This window comes from Ananas comosus, linkage group 3 (assembly GCF_001540865.1).
Source record: "Ananas comosus cultivar F153 linkage group 3, ASM154086v1, whole genome shotgun sequence".
In the NCBI taxonomy this organism is placed as follows: Eukaryota; Viridiplantae; Streptophyta; class Magnoliopsida; order Poales; family Bromeliaceae; genus Ananas; species Ananas comosus.
The window spans coordinates 954,735-982,552 of record NC_033623.1 but is presented as its reverse complement, the minus strand read 5'-3'; the positions used below and the strand labels follow the sequence as shown (position 1 = coordinate 982,552).

Below are 27,818 nucleotides of genomic sequence, written 5' to 3'. Positions count from 1 at the left end.
TTTTGACTTTTTTTTTAAATTTTTTTTATATCTTTTGAGAAAAAAAGTGGAGATGAAACGACGTCCAAATACTCTGTTCGGCATTTTTAATTTGCTTCTTTATCATAAGAAAATTGATATTTTCACAATTGAATTTGATGTTGCCATAATCTATGTACATTATATCTAGTTACGATTTAGATCTTTTAATTACTCCAGTAATATCAAAATTAGCTCTGAAAATATCAGTTATCATAATATAATAATTTGTATACAGTTTTATTTATGCTTCTTTTATTATATTATTAGTTTGAATTGTTAAATATAATTTCAGATGATATTTTTTTTAACTAAATTAGTTTTTTAAATAATATAAATTTGTGGCTTATGTGCCTATCCAGTTTTTTTATTAGAAAATAAAAAAGAGAAAAAAAACATTATCTTGTGATGATGATGATGATGATGATGATGACATCTCCGCCGTTGATTAAACAAATTAACCAAATTCTCATGCACGAGGTGGGGCCCCCAAAATTTTGGATATGATGTAATGATGGAGGCGTAGTCGGCTTGGGCGGCAAATTAAACCCCCTAAAACAAGCCAATTAAGCACTTAAACAATTTTATCCACTAATTAATCAAATAATTAAATCCAAAAAAATTCAACAAAAAAAAAAATTCATGTCCCACTCATTCTTTGTCTCTATTCGCTACACTCGCCCCATAAATTCCCCCCCTCCCCCTCCCCTCTCTCTCCACTAATCCAATTGAGTTACTTTTCTCTCTCTAGTAGTGATCAGAGGGGTTGATAATGGCGAAAGACGTGGAGGCCGTGGGCGAGGGGGGAGAATTCACGGCGAAGGACTACGCGGACCCGCCGCCGGCTGCACTGATAGATGCAGAGGAGCTGACCAAATGGTCGCTGTACCGGGCGGTGATCGCGGAGTTCATCGCCACGCTGCTCTTCCTCTACGTCACCGTCGCGACCGTCATCGGGTACAAGCACCAGTCCGACCCCAACGTCAACCCCACCGACGCCGCCTGCAGCGGCGTCGGCATCCTCGGCATTGCCTGGGCCTTCGGCGGCATGATCTTCATCCTCGTCTACTGCACCGCCGGCATCTCCGGTACTTTTTTTTCTTTCTCTTTCTTATCTCTTGACATGCGTCTTTTTCTGCACGCAAATTAATGCTATCTGATAGACGGCAGAAAAAACACGTCTCAATCAGTCGGCGTCTGATGAATTATTTCATTGTTTTCTTTTTGGAATCTTACGTTTGTACACTTTTATTACATGCGGTAAAAATTTCTCGAGAAAAATAACTACTTAAAAAGTAGAGTATTTTGAAACAAATGAAGCTACAACTGTAACGAACTCTAGGGATATGAAATCATTCTGTGTCTTACGGTCAGAAAAGAAAGAAAGAAAGAATAACTAAAATTTCGCGCATATGTGTATATATATATATATATATATATATATATGTATGTAGGTGGTCACATAAATCCGGCGGTGACGTTTGGGCTGTTTCTGGCGCGGAAGGTGTCGTTGGTGCGCGCGTTGCTGTACATGATCGCGCAGTGCCTGGGGGCCATCTGCGGCGTCGGGCTGGTGAAGGGCTTTCAATCGGCGTACTACGACCGCTACGGCGGCGGAGCCAACGAGCTCAGCTCCGGCTACTCCCGGGGGACCGGCCTCGCCGCCGAGATCATCGGCACGTTCGTTCTCGTCTACACCGTCTTCTCCGCCACCGACCCCAAGCGCAGCGCCCGCGACTCCCACGTCCCGGTAATTCCCGCTCTCCCCCGTATTATCTTACATATATTATACTAAAGCAGTGTTCACGTCCTCGTAATATAATGTCCAATAAAGGTGACATAAGAGTACTTGTTAATTAAGTTCTATTAATCAGAAGGTAAAAATATAAAAATCGCAGGTAATATTTTCCGTGCACTTGATGTAAAAAAATTTCTATAATTCAATATACATACTTGTCATGGGGACCATATACATTTGATGACAAAAAGGAGCACAAATCCTAGCTGTAGAGTTAGATATGCAAGGAACACACTCGTAGGCAAATCACTATGGAATTTTAGATCAAATTGTATTGTACCTCATATTTGGTACAAATTAATGGCCTCATTCACAGCAAAAATGAGCTGTACATGTTGGTTGCACTTCCACACATGTGATTTTTGTTTCAGTACACAACTTTGGGTGGGACCATATTGTGAGATCCATAGAGGATTTCGGGTTCGCCATGTCGCGTAGTGCGTGTTTGGGTCCGACTCGAGCTTCTGTATAATAATCATTCCAGTATAGCTTTTCGGTAAAGGGATTAAAAAGTTTTCGGACGAAAATTTTGGGGCCCGTTTGAGATTGTGAGATATGCTTCTCTATTTTTCCGTGAGATCGCAGAGTTTATACTATAGCCTCAATATTTGTTTCTAAAGCTTAATTGAAAAGAAATTTTACTTTTGGAGATTTAAATAGTACTAATTCAACTTACTAAAGATGCATGTGGTTTAGCTTTAATAGAATCTCACTATCAATGTCCATTGCAACAATAATTTTTCCTATTGGCTTGCATTTGAAAAAAGTGAAAAGGATGGATCCTCCTTTTAGAAGGATGCTTTCTCTACCAAATATTCCAGTTGGACTGAGGTGAAACATCACCATCTTAAAAAACTTTTTTTTTAAAAAAGAAAAAGAAAAAAAGAAAAAGAAAAAACAATTATTTGGCTTTAAATGTTACAATATCCACACCATGACCAATTAAAACTTGATGAATTGGCCTTTGTAATACTTGCTAATAATTCATGTTGTTTGCAGTGACTAACTCTAGGATCTACTTTGTTACAAAAAAAAAAAAAAAAAATTGTGTAGGTTTTGGCTCCCCTTCCAATTGGCTTTGCAGTGTTCATGGTCCACTTAGCCACAATTCCGATCACCGGGACCGGAATCAACCCCGCGAGGAGCTTCGGCGCCGCCGTGATCTACAACAATGACAAGGCGTGGGACGATCAGGTATAAATACGTAGATACATACGTACGTACGTACATACGACAATCAAAGTACAAAAAGAATACATAATCTAAACATTCACACTTTTTTCGGTTATATTGTAAATTTTCTAATCCTAATCCACATCATTTTAGAATCCTATATGAGTTAGGAAATGAAATTGGCAAATAAAGATGCTAGATGAGCAACCATAGCTCAACATGCATGCCACTAATGTCATTGGTTTGCTAACTTAACCTTCAAATTAATAATGATAAAGAAAATGTTAGCTTTAGTAGGGACTAGAACAAAGCATCTCTTAGGCATGATATATACCTACCACCAACCTAATCCTCAATATTTTGGTAGTACTCTTGCTTAGTCAATTAATCACAACTCAATGTACCACCACATCCTTTCACAAATACTCTTATTGTTCAACTAAAAACTTTTTAATGTCGAAGAGTGATCCGAATAATCGGAACTTATAGGAAAAGTTCAAGAACCAAAATGATGCTAACTGTGGTTTGTTTTCTTTGTAATGTAGTGGATCTTTTGGGTGGGGCCTTTTATTGGCGCTGCGATCGCCGCTGCGTACCATCAATATGTGCTCAGAGCGAGCGGCGCGAAGGCCATGGGATCGTTCCGGAGCAACGCCTAATCGACGGCGATCTCCGACTTCTTCTTCTTCTTCTTACTCCTATTGTGTGTGGTGGAGCATTGCATGAGTGCAACTGTAGATACATGAAAGAAGGCCCCTGCATGATGTGGTCTTTTGTGTACCTGCTATTTGTTTTCAGTGTCTTCATCAGTTTAGGGTTCTGTTACCTAAGTTGTATTTGGAAGTTGTCATCTTTGTTTGTGATGATGCTGTCCCCTTCTGTTTCTCTTTTAGTCCTGCTTCATGATCATGTATTCTAAGATCAAGAATTTAAGTTGTTACTTCATCTTATTAAGCATTTGCAACTTGTCTTCTTTTTTAAGACTCTAATGATTCTAGTATTTGGCAGGATGCAGAAATTCATCATGAGCAAAAAAAAAAACTATAAACTTTAATTACATTCTTAAAAAAAAACAAATGAACAGTTTAGATTTAGCCTCTGAACCTCCTCTGAGTGCACTTTACATAATGTATTGGAGTTAGATTTATTTAAGTGTAGCATATGTCCCTGTCCAAAGATGTTATCTGATTAGGTGTAACAATTAAAAAGTACAAACAACAGAGTCAATCTTATCTTACACATTATGAGCACTATTATTGGCCTTGAAAGAGGTACAATCAAACATTGTGGCTCACTTTATTAATACTAACTACAAAACTTATTCTAATGATGGGGTTAGGGTGTGTGGCCATTCATTTTGGTCATATTACTGCGTAATGCTTAGTGATTAAGCATCCAGGGAGATTAAAATAACTCTCAACAAAGGACAGATGGAGACCTTAGAACCTGTCTAAGACAGGAACAGAAGTGTTAGCTATATTATACTTATCTTGGGCTGTTTAATTTAATCGCCGCGCACAACCTAATGAGTCATTTAATAATCAACAAGGGTTCCTCTATCTTTATCTCTTCTTGTCACTTGGGAACTTCTTTTAGCAAAATATACATATTTGGTTATCAATTATTGGATGGAAAGAGGAGTTGCAGAAATTGAACATTATTTTTTTTTTATGAAGTGACATTTTTTATTTAACTTCACAAATTAGGTATGAATCAAATTTTCAATAGAGTAGTATCTGATCAGAGGATCAGATACTATCCAATTTCATGTTAAAAAATTGTGTAGTTCATCATACATGTTGCTTACAGGGCTAGTTTTGAATGTCAGAAACAAGCCATACAAGAATAACTAGGATTGGATTAGAGTTTTTATTAACTATGATGTCATAATAATCAAGCTTTTTCAACATATATTGTTTCATCTAATCTAACACATTAAAAAGAGTGTGGAGATCTTTTAATACCTCTTAACAGTCAACTACCAAAAAAAATATTCATTCAACAAAGGAGAGGAGATAATGCCTAACAACTTATTGTAGCAATGAAACATTCTCCATTATGGAATTATCCCAATGAAGTAGTAATCAAACACTCAGAAAATACTATTGAATTACTGAAATGTCTTAGATAGTAGCTCACAAACCTCGCAACGACAAATTATCCAAGCATGACAAACTATAAATACCTTGCTACATTAGCTGATGCAATCTAAGAAAAGCTCAGACTTTTACTATTAAGTCAAAAATCCGAGCATCAGTTTACACAACTTCAACTGCAAAATGTCAAGAGAATGTGTCTTCATAGAGTGATTTTGATTGAACACTGAAAATGAGAACACTCTGAAATGGCAAACAGAGAAAAAATCTAGAAGAGAGATGTCCCCTTCCCTTTCTTGTCTCCTCCAATCTCAAAATGCTTGCATCTCTGCAAGGGGAGTTGTACACAACATGTTATTTATAAGAGAGAACAAAATTTAACACATAAAGAGATATACAGGACTAAAAGGCAACCTTTATAGGATGCTGAGAATAATGCTTGCAACTCTGGCACTGCAGCTTCAGTACAATCTTCTTTGTTGTTTTAGCCTAAAGCAGAAAATTGTTGACTGAATTTTGATAAAACAAAGAGAAAAGTTTTATATAACAATACCGAAAAGCCAAACAAATGGATGCAGCAGGACCTTCTTGTGGAAAACGGGCTTCGTCTGTCCACCGTACCCCGACTGCTTGCGGTCATAACGACGTTTCCCTTGAGCAGAAAGACTATCCTTACCCTTCTTATACTGGGTGACCTTGTGAAGGGTATGCTTCCGGCACTCCTTGTTCTTGCAATATGTTTTCTTTGTTTTCGGAACGTTCACCTGTAAGAGAGAGGGCCATTGCTTCAAAGCGAATTCAAGAAGAAGCATAAATATAACATGTCCATCCAGTAAACTAGGAAGCTGTTGAAAATGCCAAAATGCCAAACGATAGTCGATTATTTGATACTCCATACTTGGTACTTTGATCAATTGATTGGACGATTAGAGGAAACATAGAGGCAACTCATAGTTTATCCTCTCGTTTGCTTGAACTTTTAAACCATTATGCTCAAGCGAAAAAGAATGGAGATTCGGATAAAACAATCCTTATCCAAATATTACGAAACACCTCTATGATGAGTTTTTGCAAATCAAGACTAATTTTCTATCATATTCTACGAAAAAAATATATATCCTACTAAAGTACCTTAAGCAGGTTTTGACATATGTGATATATTCCGTAGTTTCTTTTCCCAGTTTAGACTCCAACATGTAGGGCCTACTTGGGCACATGCATATCTTGTTCAACACATCTCCTTTACTTGAGAAACATATAGGCCGCGTTTAGATGCCAGAATAAAATATTCAATAATAACTTATTTTGGATAAAGAATTTTCTAGTTTTATTGGAAGTTAGAAGCTTGATTATTGCTCCTTGAAACATCTTGATATCCATCATTTCGTAGGATAACATAAAACACCTACGAGGTGATTTATCTTATTCTGAAAAAATAACCTAAAGACCGAATATGGTATCTACTTTGAACATTTGATTATACTCCTCATCAAACAAAAACTACATACTTATTGAGTAAATCGAAGGAATATACCGAATAAGATGTTCATGCATCCAAAAAGGGCAATAGTAGTTTGACCATCTAGAAAGGATACTATATTCTGTCTCCAAGTCATTTTCTCGATATAAGATAACTACATAGGTGAAGCACAATATCCTAACAAATCATGGTTGCCGAGATCTTGTAAGGAGCTAAAATCAAATCCTAGCTTGCAAATATAGAAGAACGTCCTCATCACGCATAAGTTATCACTGGATAACTTAATCAAACATCCAAACAAGCCCGTCAAAATATGCCGTAATCCTCCGCAAAAGCACGGGCTTCCCCTTAATATAATGTTAACTTTACACTGATAGAGCTCAGTATTGTGCCAAAATCTGCTACTACTGGTCAATTTTTTGAATTTACACTATAATTGATCTAACAATAACAATAAATAAAAATCCAATTTTAGCATCAAAATCTGCTACCATTTACCATATATAATCACGAAAACCAAATAAAAAAGCTTAAAATACCAGTATTTTTCAAGGCGAAACTCACAAATCGCATCTCCAAAACTACTTTCACAGCAAACAAACGATTAACTCGCACGCGGAAATTTCCAAATTTCTCCTAATTTATTGAATAAGAACATCGAAAAAGCTTGCGTGAAGCTGGGGAGAGGAGAGGAGAAGCGATTACCATGGCTCGAGAGTTAGGGTTTTCGCTATCTCCTTTCCCCACCTCCTCGCGCTCGTACGGTGCGAACAAACCCTAATCTACTGGGAGAGTGGAGGTTCGAGTCGACCGAGTCGCGCTTTTGTGGGTTACGGTTGGTACCGGGTTGGGAACTGGGATTCGCTCAGCATCTAATATCGGATCGTATCGGACCCGGTACGATGCTAAACGGATCCAGTACAACTTAGGCGGATTCACCGCCGTACGATAGAGAGGGATAATGGAAAAAAATAAAAATAAAAACCTACGGAACTTTATCCAAATGATGAACAATTTTGAATCAACTTTTATCATTTTAATTTTATTATTCAATTTTTTAATTTATTTAATTTGAGATGATAAACAACAGGTTTAGCTAGTAAGCTTTCTACAATTTTTTCACATATAAATTTATTAAAATAAGTAATTAATTTAAATTTAGAATTAAAGTATCCTTGATGGACTCAAATTAAATAAATCGAAAGATTGGTAGTAAAATCAAACTTTCAGAAAATTGGACGGTTGATTTAAAATGATTCATAGTTTACATAATCTCTGTATATTTTTCCTTAAAATTAAGTGATTTTTAATTTTGCACTCTAATTAAATAATAATTTTCAAACTTTTAGGTCTATTTAGAAATAGGTAAAAATTGTGTAACGAATCTGCACTTGAGGCCATTAAGAAACCACTATGTAATCTTTTACAAATTTGATTTTATTATCTAATCTTTTTTATTTTGTTTGATTTTAGTTGTTTATTAAGTTCGACTACCGCATGCAATGACAATCTCTATCATAGTTGATACCGAGATACCAAGTTCGAAATCTAACTGCTTCATATTTCCTCATATACTAATCAATAATATGCGATGTATTTTTTTTAAAAAAATGACATGATGCATGCAATTATTTTTTTAAAAATAAATCAAACTATTTGAACGGTCAGATAGTAAAATCAAAATCAAAATTTTTAAAAGTTGAATAGTCATTTCTAAATCCCCCCTTATTGCTTACAGATGATGCACCTGTACATACATACATACAACACACTTCAATCCGCCGTCGATCCCATATCATCTATCAATCTACACCGTACACTGAGTAGCAATCTTTTCTCTACTCAGAGAAATGAATGGTTGCGTAAAAAAATAAGAGATTAGATGGAGAGCTAATACATTCGCGGTGCATGCAAGTACAGATGCATACTTACAAAAGTTTGAGGTCTCGAAAATCTACACTGAAATTACAGGAAATGACAATAAAAATCTCTACCATTTCTACGTATAAACCATCGATTCATAAAACACAACCCTTTAATAGAATCCAGAATTTATTATACCAATCACTTGGATGAAAAAGATTAACTGCAAATATCACCATGTATTTGAAAAAATCATACAGAACAATGTGTCATACTATAACAATCACATGAAAAAGATTAGGTCATAGGGACTCGAGCAAAACACAGATAGTGGAGCCAAAAGAAATAACGGTCATCGGCATCTTGGTAAGTTTGGAAAAATGGACGCCGAGCTTGTTACCAGCCACGCGAGCTAAGAAACAGGACTAGTTGTCCGAGCGTACCATCGATGGCCTTGTTCCACATTCGAGCAAGATCCGTAGAGTTCTTTCCATGTGTTAATTCTTTATACTGCAAAGAAAATCCACTTACATGTCATCAACTTATAGAGTTCGAGATCACAATAACAAAACGTAGAAGAATAAAAGGTAATGCACTATGTTGAACGCACGCATGCACGAATTTAATTACAACTAACTGGTAACTAAGTTGATTTCAGCAGCTGGCTTGCTTACTATCTACACTTCTGAACATCATTTTAGCTTCAGATGATTTATCTGGAAAGTAGAAAATCAAGGAAATATTGCACAACCCACAGTGTCCAAACTCCAAACGAAAAGAAACTCAACTGCTTCGCTTGTAAATATTTAACAAAAGGGAACTTCTTTGCATGTAACTGCTCAAACCCTGCTTACAACCTCACTATAATAAACATGCATTCGCACATGCGCGTTTGGTAGTATAACATGAAATGAAATTTACCACTTTTAACTTTGGTTTTTTGTACTCTTCCTCTCTAGGGAGTCACTTGAGGAGGATTTCTACTACGTAGCAGTCACACCACATCATCTCTAACCAGTCAATCACATCCGTCTATTTAAGAGAAAAGTATAAAAAAGAATATTTTTTCTATAACAATTTGATTGGTTGGTGATGTCACATCAACAATATAACTGAAGAAATTCTAGCAATTTTTTTTCTCTCACTCGAGAGGGGCCATGTGGCATCGCGTGCACTTGTGCGTACTCTTCGTTCCCCTCTAATGGTTCAATACTCTTACTAGTTACAGTAACTCACGCGAAAATACTTTTTTCCTGAGGTGGGCTAAAATTTTCATCTATTGTCCAAACAAGAGTTAAAAAAAAGAGAGAGAATCCATTGAAGAGAATTCTCAACATGATAATTAGATGATAACTCATAAAGAAGATGTTGCTACCGACGAGTTTTAAATGCTATAGATGTTGGATACGTTGATTGTGAAACTACATAATAACAAATTTGTCTAACAAAACCATGCCTAGCAACACAACTTTGCAGTTCAATTGTAAGATACGGCGAATCAAAACCAACTTTGAATACCATACAAATTAAGACATGAAGATCACTAAAAGCCTATTCGCAAATGTATTGTTTCCAAAGAGAAACATCTCCTCATTTGATGAACCAACTTCCGAATCTTATACGGAAAAAACAAAAAAAAAATTATACCTCGTCCAAATTTGCGCGATCTACGAAACGAGTTACGCATGCTCCTCAAAATTGTGTGAATTATGTATCTTTTTTTTTTCGTTTTTTTGTTTTTTTTTTGTTTTTACTGATCTGATGATCGATTTTGAATCGGAAAAAAAGGGGAGAATAGTGAAATCGATACCTGATATGAGTAAGAACTGTTCTTGGGTATGGATCGGTAAATCTCCCGGCGCTGATGGAAGAGGATGGAGCCCGTGAACGCGATCCCCAACGCGGCCCCGAGAACGCGCTCCTGCATCCAAAAAAAAAAGAAAAAAAGAAAAAAAGAGAGGAAGGGGAATTAGGAGACAAAGTGTGCTTTTAGTGTTGTGACCTGAATTCGGCGCCGAACCTGAGCGAGGATGCTGATNTAAGAAACCACTATGTAATCTTTTACAATTTTGATTTTATTATCTAATCTTTTTTATTTTGTTTGATTTTAGTTGTTTATTAATTTCGACTACTACATGCAATGGCAATCCCTATCATAGTTGATACCCGAGATGTCTAAGTTCGAAACCTAGCTGCATCACGTTTCCTCACATACTAATCAATAATACGCGATGTATTTAGGAAAAAAAAATGACATGATGCATGCAATTATTTTTTAAAAAATAAATCAAACTATTTGAAAGGTCAGATAGTAAAATCAAAATTTTTAAACGTTGAATAGTCATTTCTAAATATCCCCTTGTAGCTTACAGATGATGCACCTGTACATACATACATACAACACACTTCCATCGGCCGTCGATCCCATATCATCTATCAATCTACACCGTACACTGAGTTGCAATTTTTTCTCGAGAAATGAATGGTTGCGTAAAAAAATAAGAGATAAGATGGAGAGCTAATACATTCGCAGCGCATGCAAGTACAGATGCAAACTTACAAAATTTTTCGGTCTCGAAAATCTACACTGAAATTACAGGAAATGACAATAAAAATCTCTACCATTTCTACGTATAAACCATCGATTCATAAAACACAACCCTTTAATAGAATCCAGAATTTATTAAACCAATCACTTGGATGAAAAAGATTAACTGCAAATATCACCATGTATTTGAAAAAATCATACAGAACAATGTGTCATACTATAACAATCACATGAAAAAGATTAGGTCATAGGGACTCGAGCAAAACACAGATAGTGGAGCCGAAAGAAATAACGGTCATCGGCATCTTGGTAAGTTTGGAAAAATGGATGCCGAGCTTGTTACCAGCCACGCGAGCTAAGAAACACGACTAGTTGTCCGAGCGTACCATCGATGGCCTTGTTCCACATTCGAGCAAGATCCGTAGAGTTCTTTCCATGTGTTAATTCTTTATACTGCAAAGAAAATCCACTTACATGTCATCAACTTATAGAGTTCGAGATCACAATAACAAAACGTAGAAGAATAAAAGGTAATGCACTATGTTGAACGCACGCATGCACGAATTTAATTACAACTAACTGATAACTAAGTTGATTTCAGCAGCTGGCTCGCTTACTATCTACACTTCTGAACATCATTTTAGCTTCAGATGATTTATCTGGAAAGTAGAAAATCAAGGAAATATTGTACAACTCACAGTGTCCAAACTCCAAACGAAAAGAAACTCAACTGCTTCGCTTGTAAATATTTAACAAAAGGGAACTTCTTTGCATGTAACTGCTCAAACCCTGCTTACAACCTCACTATAATAAACATGCATTCGCACATGCGCGTTTGGTAGTATAACATGCAATGAAATTTACTACTTTTAACTTGGTTTTTTGTACTCTTCCTCTCTAGGGAGTCACTTGAGGAGGATTTCTACTACGTAGCAGTCACACCACATCATCTCTAACCAGTCAATCACATCTGTCTATTTGAGAGAAAAGTATAATAAAAAAAATTTTCTAATAACAATCTGATTGACTGGTAATATTACATCAGTAATATAACTGATGCATTCTAGATTTTTTTTCCCTCACTTGAGAGGGGCCATGTGGCATCGCGTACTCATTAGTACTCTTCATTCCCCTCTAATAGTTCAATACTCTTACTAGTTACAGTAACTCACGCGAAAATAATTTTTTTCCTGAGGTGGACTAAAATTTTCCTCTATTGTCCAAAAAAAGGGAAAAAAGAGAGAATCCATTGAAGAGAATTCTCAACATGATAATTAGATGATATCTCATAAAGAAGATGTTGCTAGCGACGAGTTTTAAATGCTATAGATGTTGGATACGTTGATTGCGAAACTACATAATAACAAATTTGTCTAACAAAACCATGCCTAGCAACACAACTTTGCAGTTCAATTGTAAGATACGGCGAATCAAAACCAACTTTGAATACCATACAAATTAAGACATGAAGATCACTAAAAGCCTATTCGCAAATGTATCGTTTCCAAAGAGAAACATCTCCTCATTTGATGAACCAACTTCCGAATCTTATACGGAAAAAACAAAAAAAAAGTTATACCTCGTCCAAATTTGCGCGATCTACGAAACGAGTTACGCATGCTCCTCAAAATTGTGTGAATTATGTATCTTTTTTTTTCGTTTTTTTGTTTTTTTTTTGTTTTTACTGATCTGATGATCGATTTTGAATCGGAAAAAAAGGGGAGAATAGTGAAATCGATACCTGATATGAGTAAGAACTGTTCTTGGGTATGGATCGGTAAATCTCCCGGCGCTGATGGAAGAGGATGGAGCCCGTGAACGCGATCCCCAACGCGGCCCCGAGAACGCGCTCCTGCATCCCAAAAAAAAAGAAAAAAAGAAAAAAAGAGAGGAAGGGGAATTAGGAGACAAAGTGTGCTTTTAGTGTTGTGATCTGAATTCGGCGCCGAACCTGAGCGAGGATGCTGATCATCGTCGCCGACTTCTTCTTCGTTTTCGTTCGAGGGTTTCGCTCGCTCGGCCTCGGGGGCGAAGGAAGAGAGCAGCGGATGGGAGAAGAGGAGTCGCCCCTCTCTATTTTTGGGTAAATTTCAAATACCACCCTCTGATTTCGCACTTTCTCACTTTAGTATCCAATACTTTAAAATATGGGGAAACTTCAAATACACTCTCCATGTGGTTTGGCACTTTCTCACTTTAGTAACATGTGATTTAAAGTGTATCAAGTTAGTATCTTGAGGTTTCGCACTTTCTCACTTTAATATCTTGTGGTTTCAAGAGTATCAAGTTAATACCCTGTGGTTTTATTTTTGTATTAAGTTAGTACCCTGTGGTTTCAATTTTCTCTTTTTATTATCTATTTCGAGGTATATAATTTAACGAGATATTAAACTACAGGGTACTAAGTGAGAAATGCAAAACCACAGGGTACTAACTTGATACACTTGAAACCACATGATACTAAAGTAAAAAAATGCGAAACCACAGGGTACTAATTTGATGCACTTTAAACCACAGGGCACTAAAGTGAGAAAGTGCGAAACCACAGGCGGGTATTTGAAGTTTCCCCTTAAAATATATCGCTTTTATAGTCCATGAACTTGTGGTTTCATTTTTCTCTTTTTATTATCCTCTTTACTATTTTTTTCCGTTAAATCAGTGACAAAGTTAAAACTAAAGAATACTAAAGTAAATATTCGATAAACCTAGATGGGTTATCTAAAATTTTTGGTATATAATTTAACTAAATGTTAATGAAAGGACTGACGAAAAGAAAAAAATAAAACCACGTGATACTAAATTGATACACTTTAAATTATATGATACTTTAGAAATTGCAACACAACAGGGATGGTTTTTCCTCTGAAGTTTACTTTTCTTTTTTTTTGGTAAACTTCAATTCGACCTTTTTTTTTTTTTTTTTGGTAAACTTCAATTCAACCTCTCCGATTTTGCATATTTTTACTTTGCCTTTTGGGTTTAAGTAGTTGCACTCAGGGCCGTTTGGTTGCTTGTAGTTGTTACTGTATGTAAATATAAATTTGATATTTGGTTTAATATTTAACTCAAATTGCTAGAGTAGCAACTGCAGGAGGAGATCCAACTGTAGCAGTTGAAACTATGCCCAAATTGGCTGCAGTTCCAACCGCAACAATTGGAAAGACTAATTCTAAGCAAAGGTTATAAATTCAAGTCCTATCAGTTTTCTGGCATTATTTAACTTCTTTTCCTTTAATTTACTTCACATTTTTCATTTATTAAAAAGTCTCAAACTTAGGTGTGAAGGAGAGCATTGAGTATAAAAATATAAAGATATTATTCTTTGATAACTTGAACTTTTTAGAGAATAATAGTTATTTTAAATTATTTAACACGCACCTTCAACTGCTCTTTGCATTTGATCTCCGATTTTGCTGGTCGCCTTCAAACACCTATACTCGCAGATCGGTGAGGTGCGCAAGTTTCATGCCCGAGATTTAGTAAGACAAACACTTTAGAGAGGGTATTGATATGTCGATGATTATACATAACATATTTCAAATATGTGCATAAACTAATCAAAAAGCGGCTAATTTATGTGTAAAGAGATGTGTAACAACACTCTTCTCATTATTAGAAATTGGACTAATGGATTAAAAATACGTGATAGATGGATAGATGCAGGAGAATTAAATTGAAACAATTTCAATAGTTTGTAATCGAACTTTGAATTTAAAATTCCAAGGATCAAAATGAAAGGTGGCTTAAACTTCGGGACTTGTAGTACAATTTTACACCAAAGAATGTAAGGAAGAGCTAAAAATACGTAGGAGCTTTCACGTAATTCGTGGATCCTCTGATTTCAAAAGACCGGGTCTATCCCCTTCCCCTACGTTCCAACTTTTACTACTACATGCAATAAAAACATCAATTTTTTTTTTCTTTTATTGTGATCTTTATTTTAATTTCCCCGCATTTATCATTGAATTTTAGCACTTACACTGTTGATTATGATAAAAATTTCTATATATATTTTGTTATTCTTCTGTAATTTCCTTCACTCATTTGTATGTAGAGAAAGTGTTCGAAGAAATTCCGAAGAGAGAATGCAAAGAAATGGGATGGTTTGATTGAATATAAACTTAGTTGGTAGCAAGATTTAGCACTTGTTTGATGAGAAAATGGATGCATTCTTTAGTGGCCTCGGTCATCGGTTGAGAGTCTCCGGCAAAGTAGCCGATTCGATCATGATGGGGATTGTGAATTCTGCGATGGAAGGTGCGTACAAGAAGAGCTTGTCCAAGGAAGGGGATCTGGAGCGGTTAAACGAGAAGTCGAGGTTCTGCGAGCTTGCGATCATGCAGCTCGAGTGGTGCCTTAAGTTCGTGCAGGACGAGATGGATGGCAGCGTCGTAGACGATGCACGTGATAGTGAGCAGCTGCTTGCGGATCTTTTGGAGACCAGGGATCGGATCCAATGTCGGCTCGAAGAGACCGAGATCACGATCACCGAGAAAGATAGGGAGCTAACGAGGAGGAAAGAGAACGAGGCGAAGCTTAGGCTAGCGTTAGAAGTCAAGGGCGAGGAAGTGAGCTCGTTGCTAACGGCGCTTGGGCTCGAAAGAGTGAAGGATGAGAGAGCAAGCGAGCCGGTTCCATGCAGCACAATGGGTACGCAAAAGGATGAATTTCATATGTTTGATGAATTGAAAAACTCGGTTGGTCTACAGATGCAGAAACTTAGTAGCAAGTTGGAGAATGGGCGGCAGATTCTGACGAGTCTGATGCAAAAGAGAGGGGGGAATTCGTCGGACGTAGAGAGGTTTGTTTCTGGGCTTGACGTTGACGGTGATGGCATGAAGATGCTACCTGACCTTTATAATATGGCGCAGCTGTTGATGGAGTTCGAGGAGATGATTATCGATGCTGGCGTTCTAAAAGAAAGCATCGACTCTTCTTTCGAAATAATGGGGAGCTCTGTCGCCTTCTTTAAAACAACTATGGAAGAGCAGCAGTGGGTTTCGAGTGCTGAGAAAGAGATTTCCGGAATTGTCATTACAAATTTTCTCAGAGACTTATGCCGTAGTACTGGGTTTCCTGCAAATTGTTCTGTTCCATTTTTGTTGGATCATAACTGGTTCTCTCTTATCGACAACATTGCGACCTTGCAAGCTGAATTAGGAGTATTAGTCTCTAACATTGACATGCAAATAAGGACTCCCCATAATTCTTTGTCGAAAATACTTTTGGGACGAAATAGTGGACTCGAAGGGAACACATCAGTAGGAGATAAGCTTTTGTTAAATAATTTTGGTGATGGTGCAGGTGCAATAGATAATCAAGGGCTTGGCACTCATTTTAAAAAAGTCGATCATATGGAAGACCTGGGGAAAGAAAACCCATCAGGCAACGAGTCCGTTGAGAGGACAACTGAAGAAATTAACTGGCTGAAGGATAAGCTATCGAAAGAAAAAATATATTCGTCGCAAAAAGATGAAAACTTAAATGCACTTAAAGAAGCAGTTGCTCTGATAATTAAACGAATGGATGCTATCAAAACAGAGAATGCCGAGTTGTTCGAAGCCTATCTTGAACATAATTCAGAAGGATCTGAATCAGTAGAGAGAGAAACCAAGATTTTACAGCTGCCGAGAGAAGCCCACAAGTGGTTAGAGAACAAGAAATGTCGTCGTTTAGTAGATGCTCAGCTAATTGAGGAGATAAGACATCTAATGGAAGAAAAAGATGATTTGAACACTATATCTAGACTAATGGAAGAGACTTACACCATACTCTTCAAAGGTTTGGTGAGGACACAATGCTTTGATTACTTTGATACTTACTTAGAAACCCACATCCGAGAGGATACATTTAGCATTATCATCCGTGAGATTGTAAATATGTGGAATAGCATGAAGGAAACTTTTGATTTAGAGAGACTGGCCAAGGAGGAGATTGATTGCATTATTTTCAGCGAGATAATCAAAGAAACCAAAAGCATGCATAATTTGATGTTGACAAAATGCCAAGAGGATGAAGTACCTTTTGACGGTTCTTTTTCCCAAAGAACTGAAGTTGCTGATGATAGACATTGCAGAGATCTTCAATATTTGCTAATACCATTTACTGAATTTTTGCAAATATTCACGGACTTTGAGTTTATGGCCTGTGAGAGAATAAGAGCAAATACCTCAAGGTTTGTTATTTCTTGTAAATTTTTTTACTGTCATATTTTATGGAAGACAGATAGACATAAAACAGTTTAAAGTTTCCTACAAGTTATTATATGCTTGAAATAATCATCTAACATTTTATGCTTGTGTTCGCATGCTCATTGTTCTCAAGGTTACCCCTTTCCTGAATGAAACTGATGCCAACTTTTTTTGTTTATCAAAGATAACTATTTGATTGAAGAACCTTATGCAGTCTAAAGTAAATTTACTGTTAAGCTTCCTCTTAGTTCGGAGCAAGGAATGGTGTGCCCACCAGCCCTCTGTGTTGCTATGCCTATGCAGACCATGGCAATGAAGACTCTGTACAGTGTCATGCCCCATTCTAGTGGTACGACAATACTTGGTTTAGGGTGGAAGTGATTACATGGTTCTACAACTGGCTTTTGTTCAGTTCATGCATTAGACAACCCTTCCATAAGTTAAGCAGATTAATTGACATAATGTCTTCTCCTTAGTTGTAGAGAAAACATCTGTTTATGCTAAGTTCATGCAAGCTGTTTTCAAGTTTAACATTTTATGTTGACAAAAACGAATTTCATGCATAGTTCCTTTGGTTTTATTTCATGGTCAGAATGATATAGTCCTAGATTATTATTATTTCTTTCCTAAGAAACCAAACCGTTATTTTGTTTCTGAGAGATCATCACACAGGTTGGAAGATCTGAATCGGCAATTGGACCCTCTAGTCGAGCAAGTAAACTCGATTAAAGGAAAAGAATTGCTATATCGTAAAGCTTTCACCAGGCGGTGTTATGATCTCCAAACAGCTGAAGCGGAGGTCAGGACTTTCTGTCTTAGTGTTTAAAGCCGACCTCATTAGCCTGCATCTCAAGGTTGCTCTATTGGCAGTATTCTTCTTTACTAAGTACAGCACAGCTGTTAGTTCTTGCGACTGTCCCATGAGAAAGTTTTTCCTTCTCTTTTGGAATTTATATTGGACTCAAAAGCGGGCAACCCAATAGCAGAGGTTGCTAAAGAAGTGGAGGTCATTCTTCTGCTAAATATAATTAGGAAACATACTTTATTCCAAACAATCCATTTCATATCGATAAATGAAAGCTAAATCCTCTGCTTTATCTGAACGATCTTACTCAAAACTTCAGCTACAACTAGCTCATTTTTTGTATAACTAGTAATATGTCCCTAGTTTATACTTGTCGGAACCTTTTTCACTTTTGGATCAATGTTCTTGAACCATTATGCTGTTGTTGCCATAGTTCGCAACCTATAATTCCATGCTTCTTTTATTGGTACCACGAGGTGTCCTCTTATATATAGAAGTGCATGTCTGAAAGAATAGAACCAGAATATCCAATGAAATTCACTCCTCCATTTTCCGTATTTTCTTTGTTTCAAGTTCCGTAAGTAGTTCAATGAAATCCTACTGCTGTCATGTTTTTTCGCTGCTTGTTTCTGCAACTCGTACTTTTTCCAGAAGCTACATCAATTACTGTTCTTTTTTGTAACATAATTTCGATATTTATCGTTTTTATTGATGACGACTTATGTTCTCATTTGTTTGCCAAACCCTTTTTTTTAAATTTTATTTGTGCATAAATGGAAAACTTCATAGATAACTTAGCACACATACCTTGTTTTTCCTGAACTGTAGGTGGATTTGCTTGGGGATCAAGTGGATCTGCTTCTTAGCCTTATCGAGAAGATATATGAAGCATTGGATCATTATTCACCAGTTCTGCAACATTATTCTGGGGTAATATGACTTCTCATTAATTTCCACTGAGACTGAAAAATCATTTTCTGGTAAAAGCAAGCAACCCCCTCAACTTCTAAATTTTTGATTCAATTTATTCTAGTTAGTTAAGTTGTTAAATCTAATCGCTCAATTAGCTATTACCCATTATTTTTCCGGTCTCATTTGCTAAATGTATTTAAGATCATTAATTTTGACAAAATCACCAATGAATTTAATCAATTCGCAATTTAATTGAGTTAAATGATTCAAATAAGAAAAAAAGAGCAAAAGTTAAGATAAAATTGAAAGGGTCATTTACGACAATAAAATTCGTTATTTGCTTTCATGAGAAAGAAAAAGTAAAGATCACTGACTTAATTCTTTACGTTTTCAGATAATGGAGATTCTAAGTTTGATAAAAGAACAATTGGATTCGGAACAGAAAAAGTGACTTCTCCATCCAGGCATTAGCAACAAATGCTGTTATCCAATCCTCTTGGTATGATTTCTTATGCTGCTATGATCATTTGTTGATTCGCCGTAACACGTCGCAAATTGTTTGATCTTGTGCCATCTAAGAGTGGAAAAAGTCTAAAATGTGATGGTCATATGGGTGATATGGTGTTGTCTCCAATAATTGCATTTGATTCTTAGGACTCACCCATCCCATCATGATTTGTAGAAAAATATTTTATTGTATTTTTCTTTGAAAAGAAAATATGTGATTAGCTGGATATAGATTATGCGGTGTAAACTACTACAAAATAGACTTCCTGGTAAGAGTGATATATACTCCTACCAGTCACTTCTTTTGAAGATAAATATTAGGATAAATTGCACCTTTTGGTCCTCAAACTATGAGGTTGGTGACATTTTGGTCCTTAAGAGTTTAATTAGTTGCAATGGTAGGATGGAAATTGTGATCAGATTACACTTGCTCCTGAGATTTTTAAATTGATTATCACTCTTTCAAGAGAACATAGACTAGTATTACGACATATAGTCCCACTACAAAAGAAACGTATAAAGACATTTAGGAAAGAATTTTTTTTTTTTCCTTTGGAAATATTCCTCTGCTTTGAGACAATCTAGAGAATGAAACATATCAAACTATTTAATAAATTCCAGAAGGTCTAATTGTCAAAATTAAAAAGTGCTAAAGATTAGGGGGTCTTTTGTACATTTTCCCTTTCTGAAACCCAAATGGCAGGGGAAGAAGCAAAAGCAGTTAAAAACTGTGAAGCTGCAGCTCAAACATCTTTGCAGTTTTGATTTTATGGGTGAATTGTACTGTGAAATCTTGTTTCCCCCTTCTCCTCCAAAATTTACGTAACTTATTTGACAAAGAACAACTAATACTACTATATTATCAAAGGTTACGTGGGCACATAGACAAATTTGACAGAATAATTTTGAAGAGAAACACTTATATTCACATGTCGCAAACACACAAAATTGACTACTATGGCCTCTGTGTTTCTCAGGATGACAATAAAACAATAAGTTTAGCAACATACGAACTTAAACACCATCTATTTCTGAGTAGCACTCCTACAAATAGCTTTCCATTCTAAATTGTGCTGATAAGAAACTACTTTCCTCTAAGCGAGCATCGTGCATGTGACCATACTATGAACTATTTATTGTGTATGATGAGTCGGAAAAAATTAAACTTTAGTTCCATATATATCTCTTCAAAAAGCATCAGGTAAGCAAACAAAGAGCTCCAACTCATTCCTCTTTTTATAGCATTGCACCACAGATGTGCTAAGATCGCAGCGAACAGCAGGGCAAAGGGCAAGGTTTTCATTCCACTCTTGCTGTATCATCCTGCAAAAAATGATACAAATTAGCACCCGAAATCTCAGAAAAACAAAACTGCTCGGCGGCATGCAAATAAAATTGGAATACCCGCATGGAAAGTCTTTGCAAAAAGTTTGCATTTCTTCACACAGAACAGCATCATACAATATAATTTAGAGAGTTTAATATGATTGTGGAAGTTCATAGTTCTTCTAGCTTTGAATGAATCGTGAAGCTTGAATTCTCGAAAATTGTGTATTGACAACAATCATCCATTGGTAATCAAAAACATAATCTTCTAATTGTGCTTGTTTGTAAGCATGACGCTGACAAAGCACCAGTACTTACAGCTACCCAGTTGTCCTCATGCGACATCTTTGCATGCACTATCTTCAGTTTTTGTAGGTAGTGCTTAAGCTAATCATGCAATATGTTTTTGTTCCTGCAGTACATTCTCTTCCTCTAGAGAAAAATATACTTTATATTTACATCGGAGCTCTTCATGTCAATGCAGTAGAAACATCATCTGCTTATTTCATTCAGCTTTTACTCGAAACAAAGAAATGCTAATGTAATCATGAAAGTTAGAAGTTCAATAAACTGTACCACATAAGAGCAACAGGCAATTACAACAAGAAAAACGTTCTTACACATCGGACAAGTTTAAACTGCATAATAGTTCGAGAAAATGGAAAATAGACATAGATACATGGAAAATAGGAGAAATCAATAGTTCAAGAAAATGGAGACTAGACATTAATATATGAAAATAGGCGAAAACTAAGTACCTCATCAGTATAGATGAAGAAGGAAAGCCTCATCATTGAGATCTTAAAAAGAGCAGTATCTGTTTACTCATTTCAATGCACGCCATAGCCGTGGAGGATAAGAGTGTCGGCTATAACACTTCTAGCTTCATTACATAACGAAGCAGCATCTTTGCCTTGAATAGGATGGTGAATAACAACTTTCACGGAACCCGAATTTAGAATCCCCTCCATTCCTGCGGGCATCAGTTTTCCAGTTCCCATAAGAGTTATGGGCACAACAGGTACACCAGTCTTTGTAGCAACACTAAATGCGCCTTTCTTTAATGCCATCGACGCAAAATAAGTTAGTCAAGCAATCAGATCATGTAGTTGAAAGAAGTACGAAATTCAGCTCTACAGGCCTATGCCTCACCTTGAATGCACCTAACTTTCCATCCTTACTTCGAGTACCCTCCGGAAAGAAAAGCACCGATGCCCCTTTTCTCACCAAATCCACGCAGCGTTTGAGACAATCCTGCAGCGATGAAAAAGTTAAAAATTCACTTTCTAATCTTAGAAACTAAAACCATTGGTACATGAATTTTGCAATTACTTAGCTGAGTAACGATGGAAGTTAATTTCGGCTACAAATTCCATGCTTTAAGCGAAGGTAACCCAAATAAAATGCCTCAAGAAACAATTTACAAGAAATTCGACAACTTGATAATAAAGTGAGATGTCTGAAAAGAATGGGATACTTTTGACGACAGTGCAAGGGAACTGATACCAGCTGACTCCTGCTGTCCATGCGCCGCAACGGAATGAATCCCAAGAAATTCATAGCCCACCCGATGATCGGGATCATGAAAATGCTCGTCTTGCTTATAAACTTGAAGCACCTCCCTAGCGTTAGAAGAGTGTATATGTCCAAGAAGCTCTGGTGGTTGGAAACATACACTGCCGGGGTGCTCCGCGGGGGCAAATTCTCCATCCCCTCGATCTCGAGCTTGTAGAATGGGGCGATGGTCAATGTAGCCCATATCTTGGCGATCAAGTGTTGAGCTCTCCGACGGTATCGATCGAAGAGGAGAACACAAGGATGCACCAATGCCATCGCCACGATTAGAAATATGGCGACAACGGCGGTCACGGAGTAAAAGCAAACCCCTCTGATTCTCGAACCCAGTTTCAGTTCTGGTTGTGGCATAAAATCGAATAGATGGTGTGAGACACACAATGTAAACACTGTGTACTTGTTCGGAGCTCTTATTTAATCATTTGAAAAGAATTACTATAGAAATAAATGGGTTTCTACCAAATTTAGGTTTTTTAAACTAAAAATTCATCAAAGAAGGTAATTGATAAAATCTAAACCCTAATGTCTTCTTAGCTCTCATTTGCATCTATAAAATGGATCAAACCACAGGGTTTCAACCAAAACTAGGTTTTTTCGGAGCAAGAACCTGATAAAGCACGGGACGAATCATCGGCGGGACCTGCGGCGGCGATCTCCGACCTCGCGATGGTGCTCCTTTGGATCACACGCTCCCCCATCAAAAAATTTCTCAAATCCGAGCCACGAAATGCGTAGCCACTCCGACTAAATTGGTTCTTGGAGCAACTGCACAAGGTCACTGGACACCAAAAAAAAAGAAAAAAAAAGGCACAAACGATTCAGAATTAGGGATTAAAGAGTACGAGTTCGACGGATTGGATTACCACGGAGAGGCGAGCGATGGGCGCGGAGGAGGGGGGAGGGCCTGCGGCGGGGAGGGGAGAAGGGGAGGTGGGAGGAGGAGTAGGGTTTTGCGTGGGAGAGGGCCTCCATTGTTGTTGCTCTGCAAAAATGGGGATTTTAGATGTATACGTGAAAGAAAATGGAGGGAGAAGAGGAAGAGACGATGATGATGAAGAAGACGAAGCAGACGTAAACATCACGGAGAGAAAAAAGAGAGTGCTTTATCCGCACTCTGCGAGGCTCCTCATTTATTTATTTATTTATTATAAAATATATAAACTTATAAATTTTAATTTTATTATTTTATTTTTAAATTTGTTTGATTTGAGCCCGTCAATAGCATTTTGAATTTAAAATTTAAATATGCTATTTATTTTTCCAAATTTAGTCAGTATACTTAAAGTAACTTTTGCAACTCTAATTTTTTAAAATTAAATAATTAACTTAAATTTCGAAGTGATAGTATCATTGACTCACTTAAATCAAATAAATAAATAAAAATTCGATAATAAAATTAAAAATTTGAAAGATTGGATAATTAATTTTAAATAGTCTATTGTTTAAATAAAGTTCTGTATTTTTTTACCTAAGTTATACATTGAGTCGTCAAACTACGGTGTGGGTGACAAATTGGTTACAAACTTTAATGCGTTATACTTTCTATCTTAAGCCTTTTCGATTATTTCAATTAAATTCTGTAGTTTAGTTTATCGTACTAGATAAAATGTGACATTGATGTGATATTTTATTCGTTGATGTGTCATTAATCGCAACAATGTCACGTCACTGCTACATCGTGCGATACCTACTGTTTAGTTGATTTAGTTGGATTATAGGACTAAACTGTAATAATGTTTAAAGTTTAAGTTTGAAATTGCAATATATTAACGTTCGAGAACCGAAATGCTCGAACACTTAGCCTTCTCACGCATCCTTAAGACGAAATTGTCGGCATTAGAAAGTGACTCAATCCTAATATTTGATTTGAGAGTTACAGTTAGAACAGGGAACCAATTAATATCATCATATTTATATTTACAGTTAAGATTTAATGTTCTTCGCATCAGATAAAGCTATCATTAGAATCGTGGATGCTAATCACTTATAGGTATCAAAACTTCAATTAAGATTGAGTGATTCTATCAATCTTTACATTAAATTGTGAGTACGAAGAGTGAAGTGACACATTTCCTACAACTCCGTACGTAGAAAAATTCAACAGCAAAATTATTTTGTAGCTTTTGATTGTTGAAATATATTTATTACCGATAAGTAATAAATATTCAGTGTGCAAGACTTTTCTGTAAACAAGACTAAATGTAATGTGGGCCCCAAAGAGTGCTGCTAACTCCCTACAAGTAAAACTTTTGCATCCATTTCTACACCTCTGTTAGTTTACTGTCAAGTGTACAGATCAGATGCTTTTCTTCATGTTCCCAACATTTAATGGATGCTGATAATATGCTCTTCTCTTTTTCTCTCAGAAAATTGATCTTGGTGGCCATGGCAATGATGAGGACATTTTACTCTGTTTTTCTTCAATTTCTTTTTTTTCTATTTAGAAATTATTATTGCGAAGACAATGAGAGAAGGGATAAGAATGAGTTAATTCGCACCTTTTTAAAGTAAAGTTGGAATATTTTCGCATTGTTTCTGATGACGGTTGCATGTAAATCAATGCCTGGAATTATCATACACAATATAAGCTATTTGAACTCTGTAGAAATCAAATTTTATAATTTTATAATTTTATTTATTTTACGATTTTGAATATCAATATTAAAAATTTTTATCACTTGCGTTAGTGATAGTCAGTATAGTTAAAAAAAAAATTGACAATAAAAAAGTAGAAGCTGAGGCCAATATAGTTATTGAAATTAAAAACTATACTAAATTGTAAAAGTAGAAAGATTCTTTGAATATTGCAAAAGCAAAACACATGTTCATTATACAAAATATTATTTATGCGGGAGAATGTTCCTCTTATAAACTATTGAGTAGTTTAAAAAAGTCATATATGCATGTAGTTTAAAGCGTCACATGAGCTTGTTAATATATCAACAACCTATGGGGGATCCTTCATGACAAATCTAAAATATTTTCTGAAAGTGATGTCTTATAAGCTGTTTAAAGATAATAATCCTATAAATGCTAATGTGCAAATTTGTAATGTAGAACCAATTTACGCACGACATTTTAGCATATGAACATAGGCCTGATTTGGATGTCAGAATAAGTTATTCAATAATTACGTATAATAATTTTCGTTTTCATCATACAATGTTCAGGTTTTATTTTAGCAAGCTGTTTGAAAGGTTTTAATATTCACAATTTGGTAGACTTGATTATACTCTTTACCTTTCAAATATTGCAAGTTTTTGGTACAAATCAATTAAAGAGAATGTTTAAGCTTTTCTAGATATATGATCATCTTGTTCGGTATATCACACACACAAAAGAAAAAAATGAAAGTGTTATTTTACGAAATCATGACAATCGAAACCTTGTGAAAAAAACTAAAAAAATGACGTTTTAAATGATAATAAGAAAACAAAATTTCACAGTACCAAATTACTCTTATAAAATTTATTGATAAAAACAAACAGAACTTGTCTAAACTACAAACCATTTTTGAATTAACAACCCAACATTTCAAAATTTTAGTTTTACTATCTAGCCTTCCAATTTGCTGGATTTTAGTCAGTCAATAGTATTTTAACTTTAAAATTTAAGCTAATTACTTATTATGAGAATTACATAAAGCATACTAATTAAATCTGTAAATATAAAAGATGCATTCAAAATTTAAAATCAAATTATTATTTATTGATTCAAACAAAATATATTAAAAAATTAATTAGCAAAATCAAAATTTTAAAAACTCAGAATAGCTAATTCAAAATAATTCATAATTATAATCCAGATAAGTTCTGTATATTTTACCAAATTTATGCTGATATATCCAAACAAGGGCTTTGAAGATATTATGAGCAGCGGTTTGTGGGCCCATGCAATGATTTCCGGCAGCTGGGCCATTGCCTGCTCTGGCTTTTTTTCTAACACAAGTACTGCCGACTCATCAAGCGCCGTTGTTTTCATCCTCTCTTGTTTTCTTCTCAATTATGCTTTAGGAGGGCCCCACTTGAAAAAGACAAACCCTTCCTAATTCCCCATTCACCCTTCTCTCTTTTATACCGACCGTCCTCAGTTCAAATGGTAAATTTTTTTTTTTTTTTTTGAGAGAAAGGTAGCATGCTATCGGTTCATTCAGTAAAAAGATGAATTTAGCAATAAAGTGAAGCATCAAAGCTTCACAAGAGGAAAAAAAGAAAAAAAGAAAAAAAACTAAAAAACTAAACTAAACACAATAAAGATCCCACGAATTCATAAGTGTGTGTAAGTCCACCAACAGCTGTCGCAACGAAAGTTTTTTATGGTCGAAAATCCTTCTATTTCGCTCCAACCAGAAAGCCCACCACGTAGAGGAGATGATAGTTAGCTCTTTTTTTCCCAACTATGCCCCCCTTATTGCTACTATCTGTCCAAAGTTCACTGGCCAAAGTAAAGACGCTTAAGGCCTTTTTATTCGGTAAAAAATTTGATGGTTAGTATTCGAGGTTTTTAGTTTGAAGTCTACTTGATTCATATTTTCAGCTAAATTTATTTATAAAAAAAATAAAATGGATAGTATGCTACATTTCTCTCTAAGAAAACAAATCTTCTCTCTTTTATTACCCTTATTACAAATTATTTTTAGTTTTGACTCTATATATATAGAGAGAGAGAGAGAGTCTGACTATTATATTATCGATAAAACGAAAGTCTCTGTACTACTAAGTTATTTTTAATGATGCGACTTTCAAATCGACGATCGGCTTCGTTAGACTGCATTTACACTATTGAAGTATTTGAAAGCTAAATTTCATAATTTTTCGACATCATTTATCTATCAAACGAGTAGTTTAAAAGTAAACGATCGAAGATAAAAAAATTTTATAAAAAATAATGATAAAAGACTTGAATTTAACATCATAGGTACTGATCTTATTTTAAATAGTGAAAAAAATATTTATAAAAATTTTATTAGATCTGAATTATTTTATACCGTTAAATTCACAAACGCATCATATTGATCATTATCAATTCTGAGCCTAATGGTCACTAGTCAAATAATGTTAAAAAATTGTTATAAAATTTAGCTTCCAAATATTTTTAATAGTGTAGATCAAGTCTAACAGTACCGATCGTTGATTTAAAAGCCGTATCATTGAGAATAATTTGATAGCTACTGATAGTATGACAACCTAACTCTCTATTTGTATTTATTATTAGAAAAATAATTATTACTTATGCTTTAGCGCATGTGTGCACCAATGCATTATATATTTATCCATTATTTATCACTCTTCCATTATAATATATTTTTTTTTCTATTTACAAATTGGATTATTGAACCGATAAACAGCCTACTGCTAAGCAAGTTAGTAAAATATTATTTTTTGTAAACAAAAGGGTGATAAAGTGTAAAATCATAGAAATGATAAAATGCTATATTAATTATACTACTTTGTAGTTTGCAAAAAGTAAATATCATTTTACCATCTCGTTTAACAGTATACAGTAAAAATAAAAATGAATTATAAA

At 35.5% G+C, this 27,818-nt stretch overlaps 5 protein-coding genes across 13 annotated transcripts; 2 read left to right on the top strand and 3 right to left on the bottom strand.

The window, feature by feature from the left end:
• On the top strand, positions 734–3,948 carry LOC109707937 (probable aquaporin PIP2-2). Its single transcript, XM_020229484.1, has 4 exons — positions 734–1,106; positions 1,473–1,768; positions 2,870–3,010; positions 3,535–3,948. Exons 1-4 carry the CDS (start codon positions 791–793, stop codon positions 3,646–3,648), a joined length of 867 nt encoding a protein of 288 aa, XP_020085073.1. The 5' UTR covers positions 734–790; the 3' UTR covers positions 3,649–3,948.
• LOC109707040 (60S ribosomal protein L44) lies at positions 5,063–7,405 on the bottom strand. Of its 2 annotated transcripts, none has more exons than XM_020228099.1 (4): positions 7,271–7,405; positions 5,670–5,849; positions 5,500–5,574; positions 5,063–5,413 (listed from the first exon to the last, which is right to left on the bottom strand). In XM_020228099.1, exons 1-4 carry the CDS (start codon positions 7,271–7,273, stop codon positions 5,354–5,356), a joined length of 318 nt encoding a protein of 105 aa, XP_020083688.1. In that variant the 5' UTR covers positions 7,274–7,405; the 3' UTR covers positions 5,063–5,353. The 2 variants fall into 2 exon arrangements, with proteins under 2 accessions (XP_020083688.1, XP_020083687.1); XM_020228098.1 differs by lacking the exon at positions 7,271–7,405 and adding an exon at positions 7,130–7,153.
• LOC109707174 lies at positions 11,125–13,083 on the bottom strand. Its single transcript, XM_020228289.1, has 3 exons — positions 12,928–13,083; positions 12,718–12,828; positions 11,125–11,429 (listed from the first exon to the last, which is right to left on the bottom strand). Exons 1-3 carry the CDS (start codon positions 12,946–12,948, stop codon positions 11,316–11,318), a joined length of 246 nt encoding a protein of 81 aa, XP_020083878.1. The 5' UTR covers positions 12,949–13,083; the 3' UTR covers positions 11,125–11,315.
• LOC109707664 lies at positions 14,804–24,874 on the top strand. Of its 6 annotated transcripts, none has more exons than XM_020229114.1 (5): positions 14,804–14,829; positions 15,031–17,151; positions 17,840–17,966; positions 18,801–18,902; positions 19,279–19,872. In XM_020229114.1, the coding sequence occupies exons 2-5, from the start codon at positions 15,137–15,139 to the stop codon at positions 19,333–19,335; spliced, it is 2,301 nt and encodes a 766-aa protein (XP_020084703.1). In that variant the 5' UTR covers positions 14,804–14,829; positions 15,031–15,136; the 3' UTR covers positions 19,336–19,872. The 6 variants fall into 6 exon arrangements, 5 of the variants coding, with proteins under 5 accessions (XP_020084703.1, XP_020084704.1, XP_020084702.1 ...); XM_020229115.1 differs by adding an exon at positions 24,659–24,874 and having other exon boundaries at positions 14,810–17,151; positions 19,279–19,383; XR_002215556.1 differs by lacking the exon at positions 17,840–17,966 and adding an exon at positions 24,659–24,874 and having other exon boundaries at positions 14,810–17,151; positions 19,279–19,383.
• On the bottom strand, positions 20,282–23,394 carry LOC109707665 (1-acyl-sn-glycerol-3-phosphate acyltransferase 1, chloroplastic-like). Of its 3 annotated transcripts, none has more exons than XM_020229118.1 (6): positions 23,156–23,394; positions 22,900–23,070; positions 22,224–22,630; positions 21,870–21,971; positions 21,476–21,775; positions 20,282–20,714 (listed from the first exon to the last, which is right to left on the bottom strand). In XM_020229118.1, exons 1-5 carry the CDS (start codon positions 23,262–23,264, stop codon positions 21,548–21,550), a joined length of 1,017 nt encoding a protein of 338 aa, XP_020084707.1. In that variant the 5' UTR covers positions 23,265–23,394; the 3' UTR covers positions 20,282–20,714; positions 21,476–21,547. The 3 variants fall into 3 exon arrangements, with proteins under 3 accessions (XP_020084707.1, XP_020084708.1, XP_020084710.1); XM_020229119.1 differs by having other exon boundaries at positions 21,481–21,775; XM_020229121.1 differs by having other exon boundaries at positions 23,159–23,394.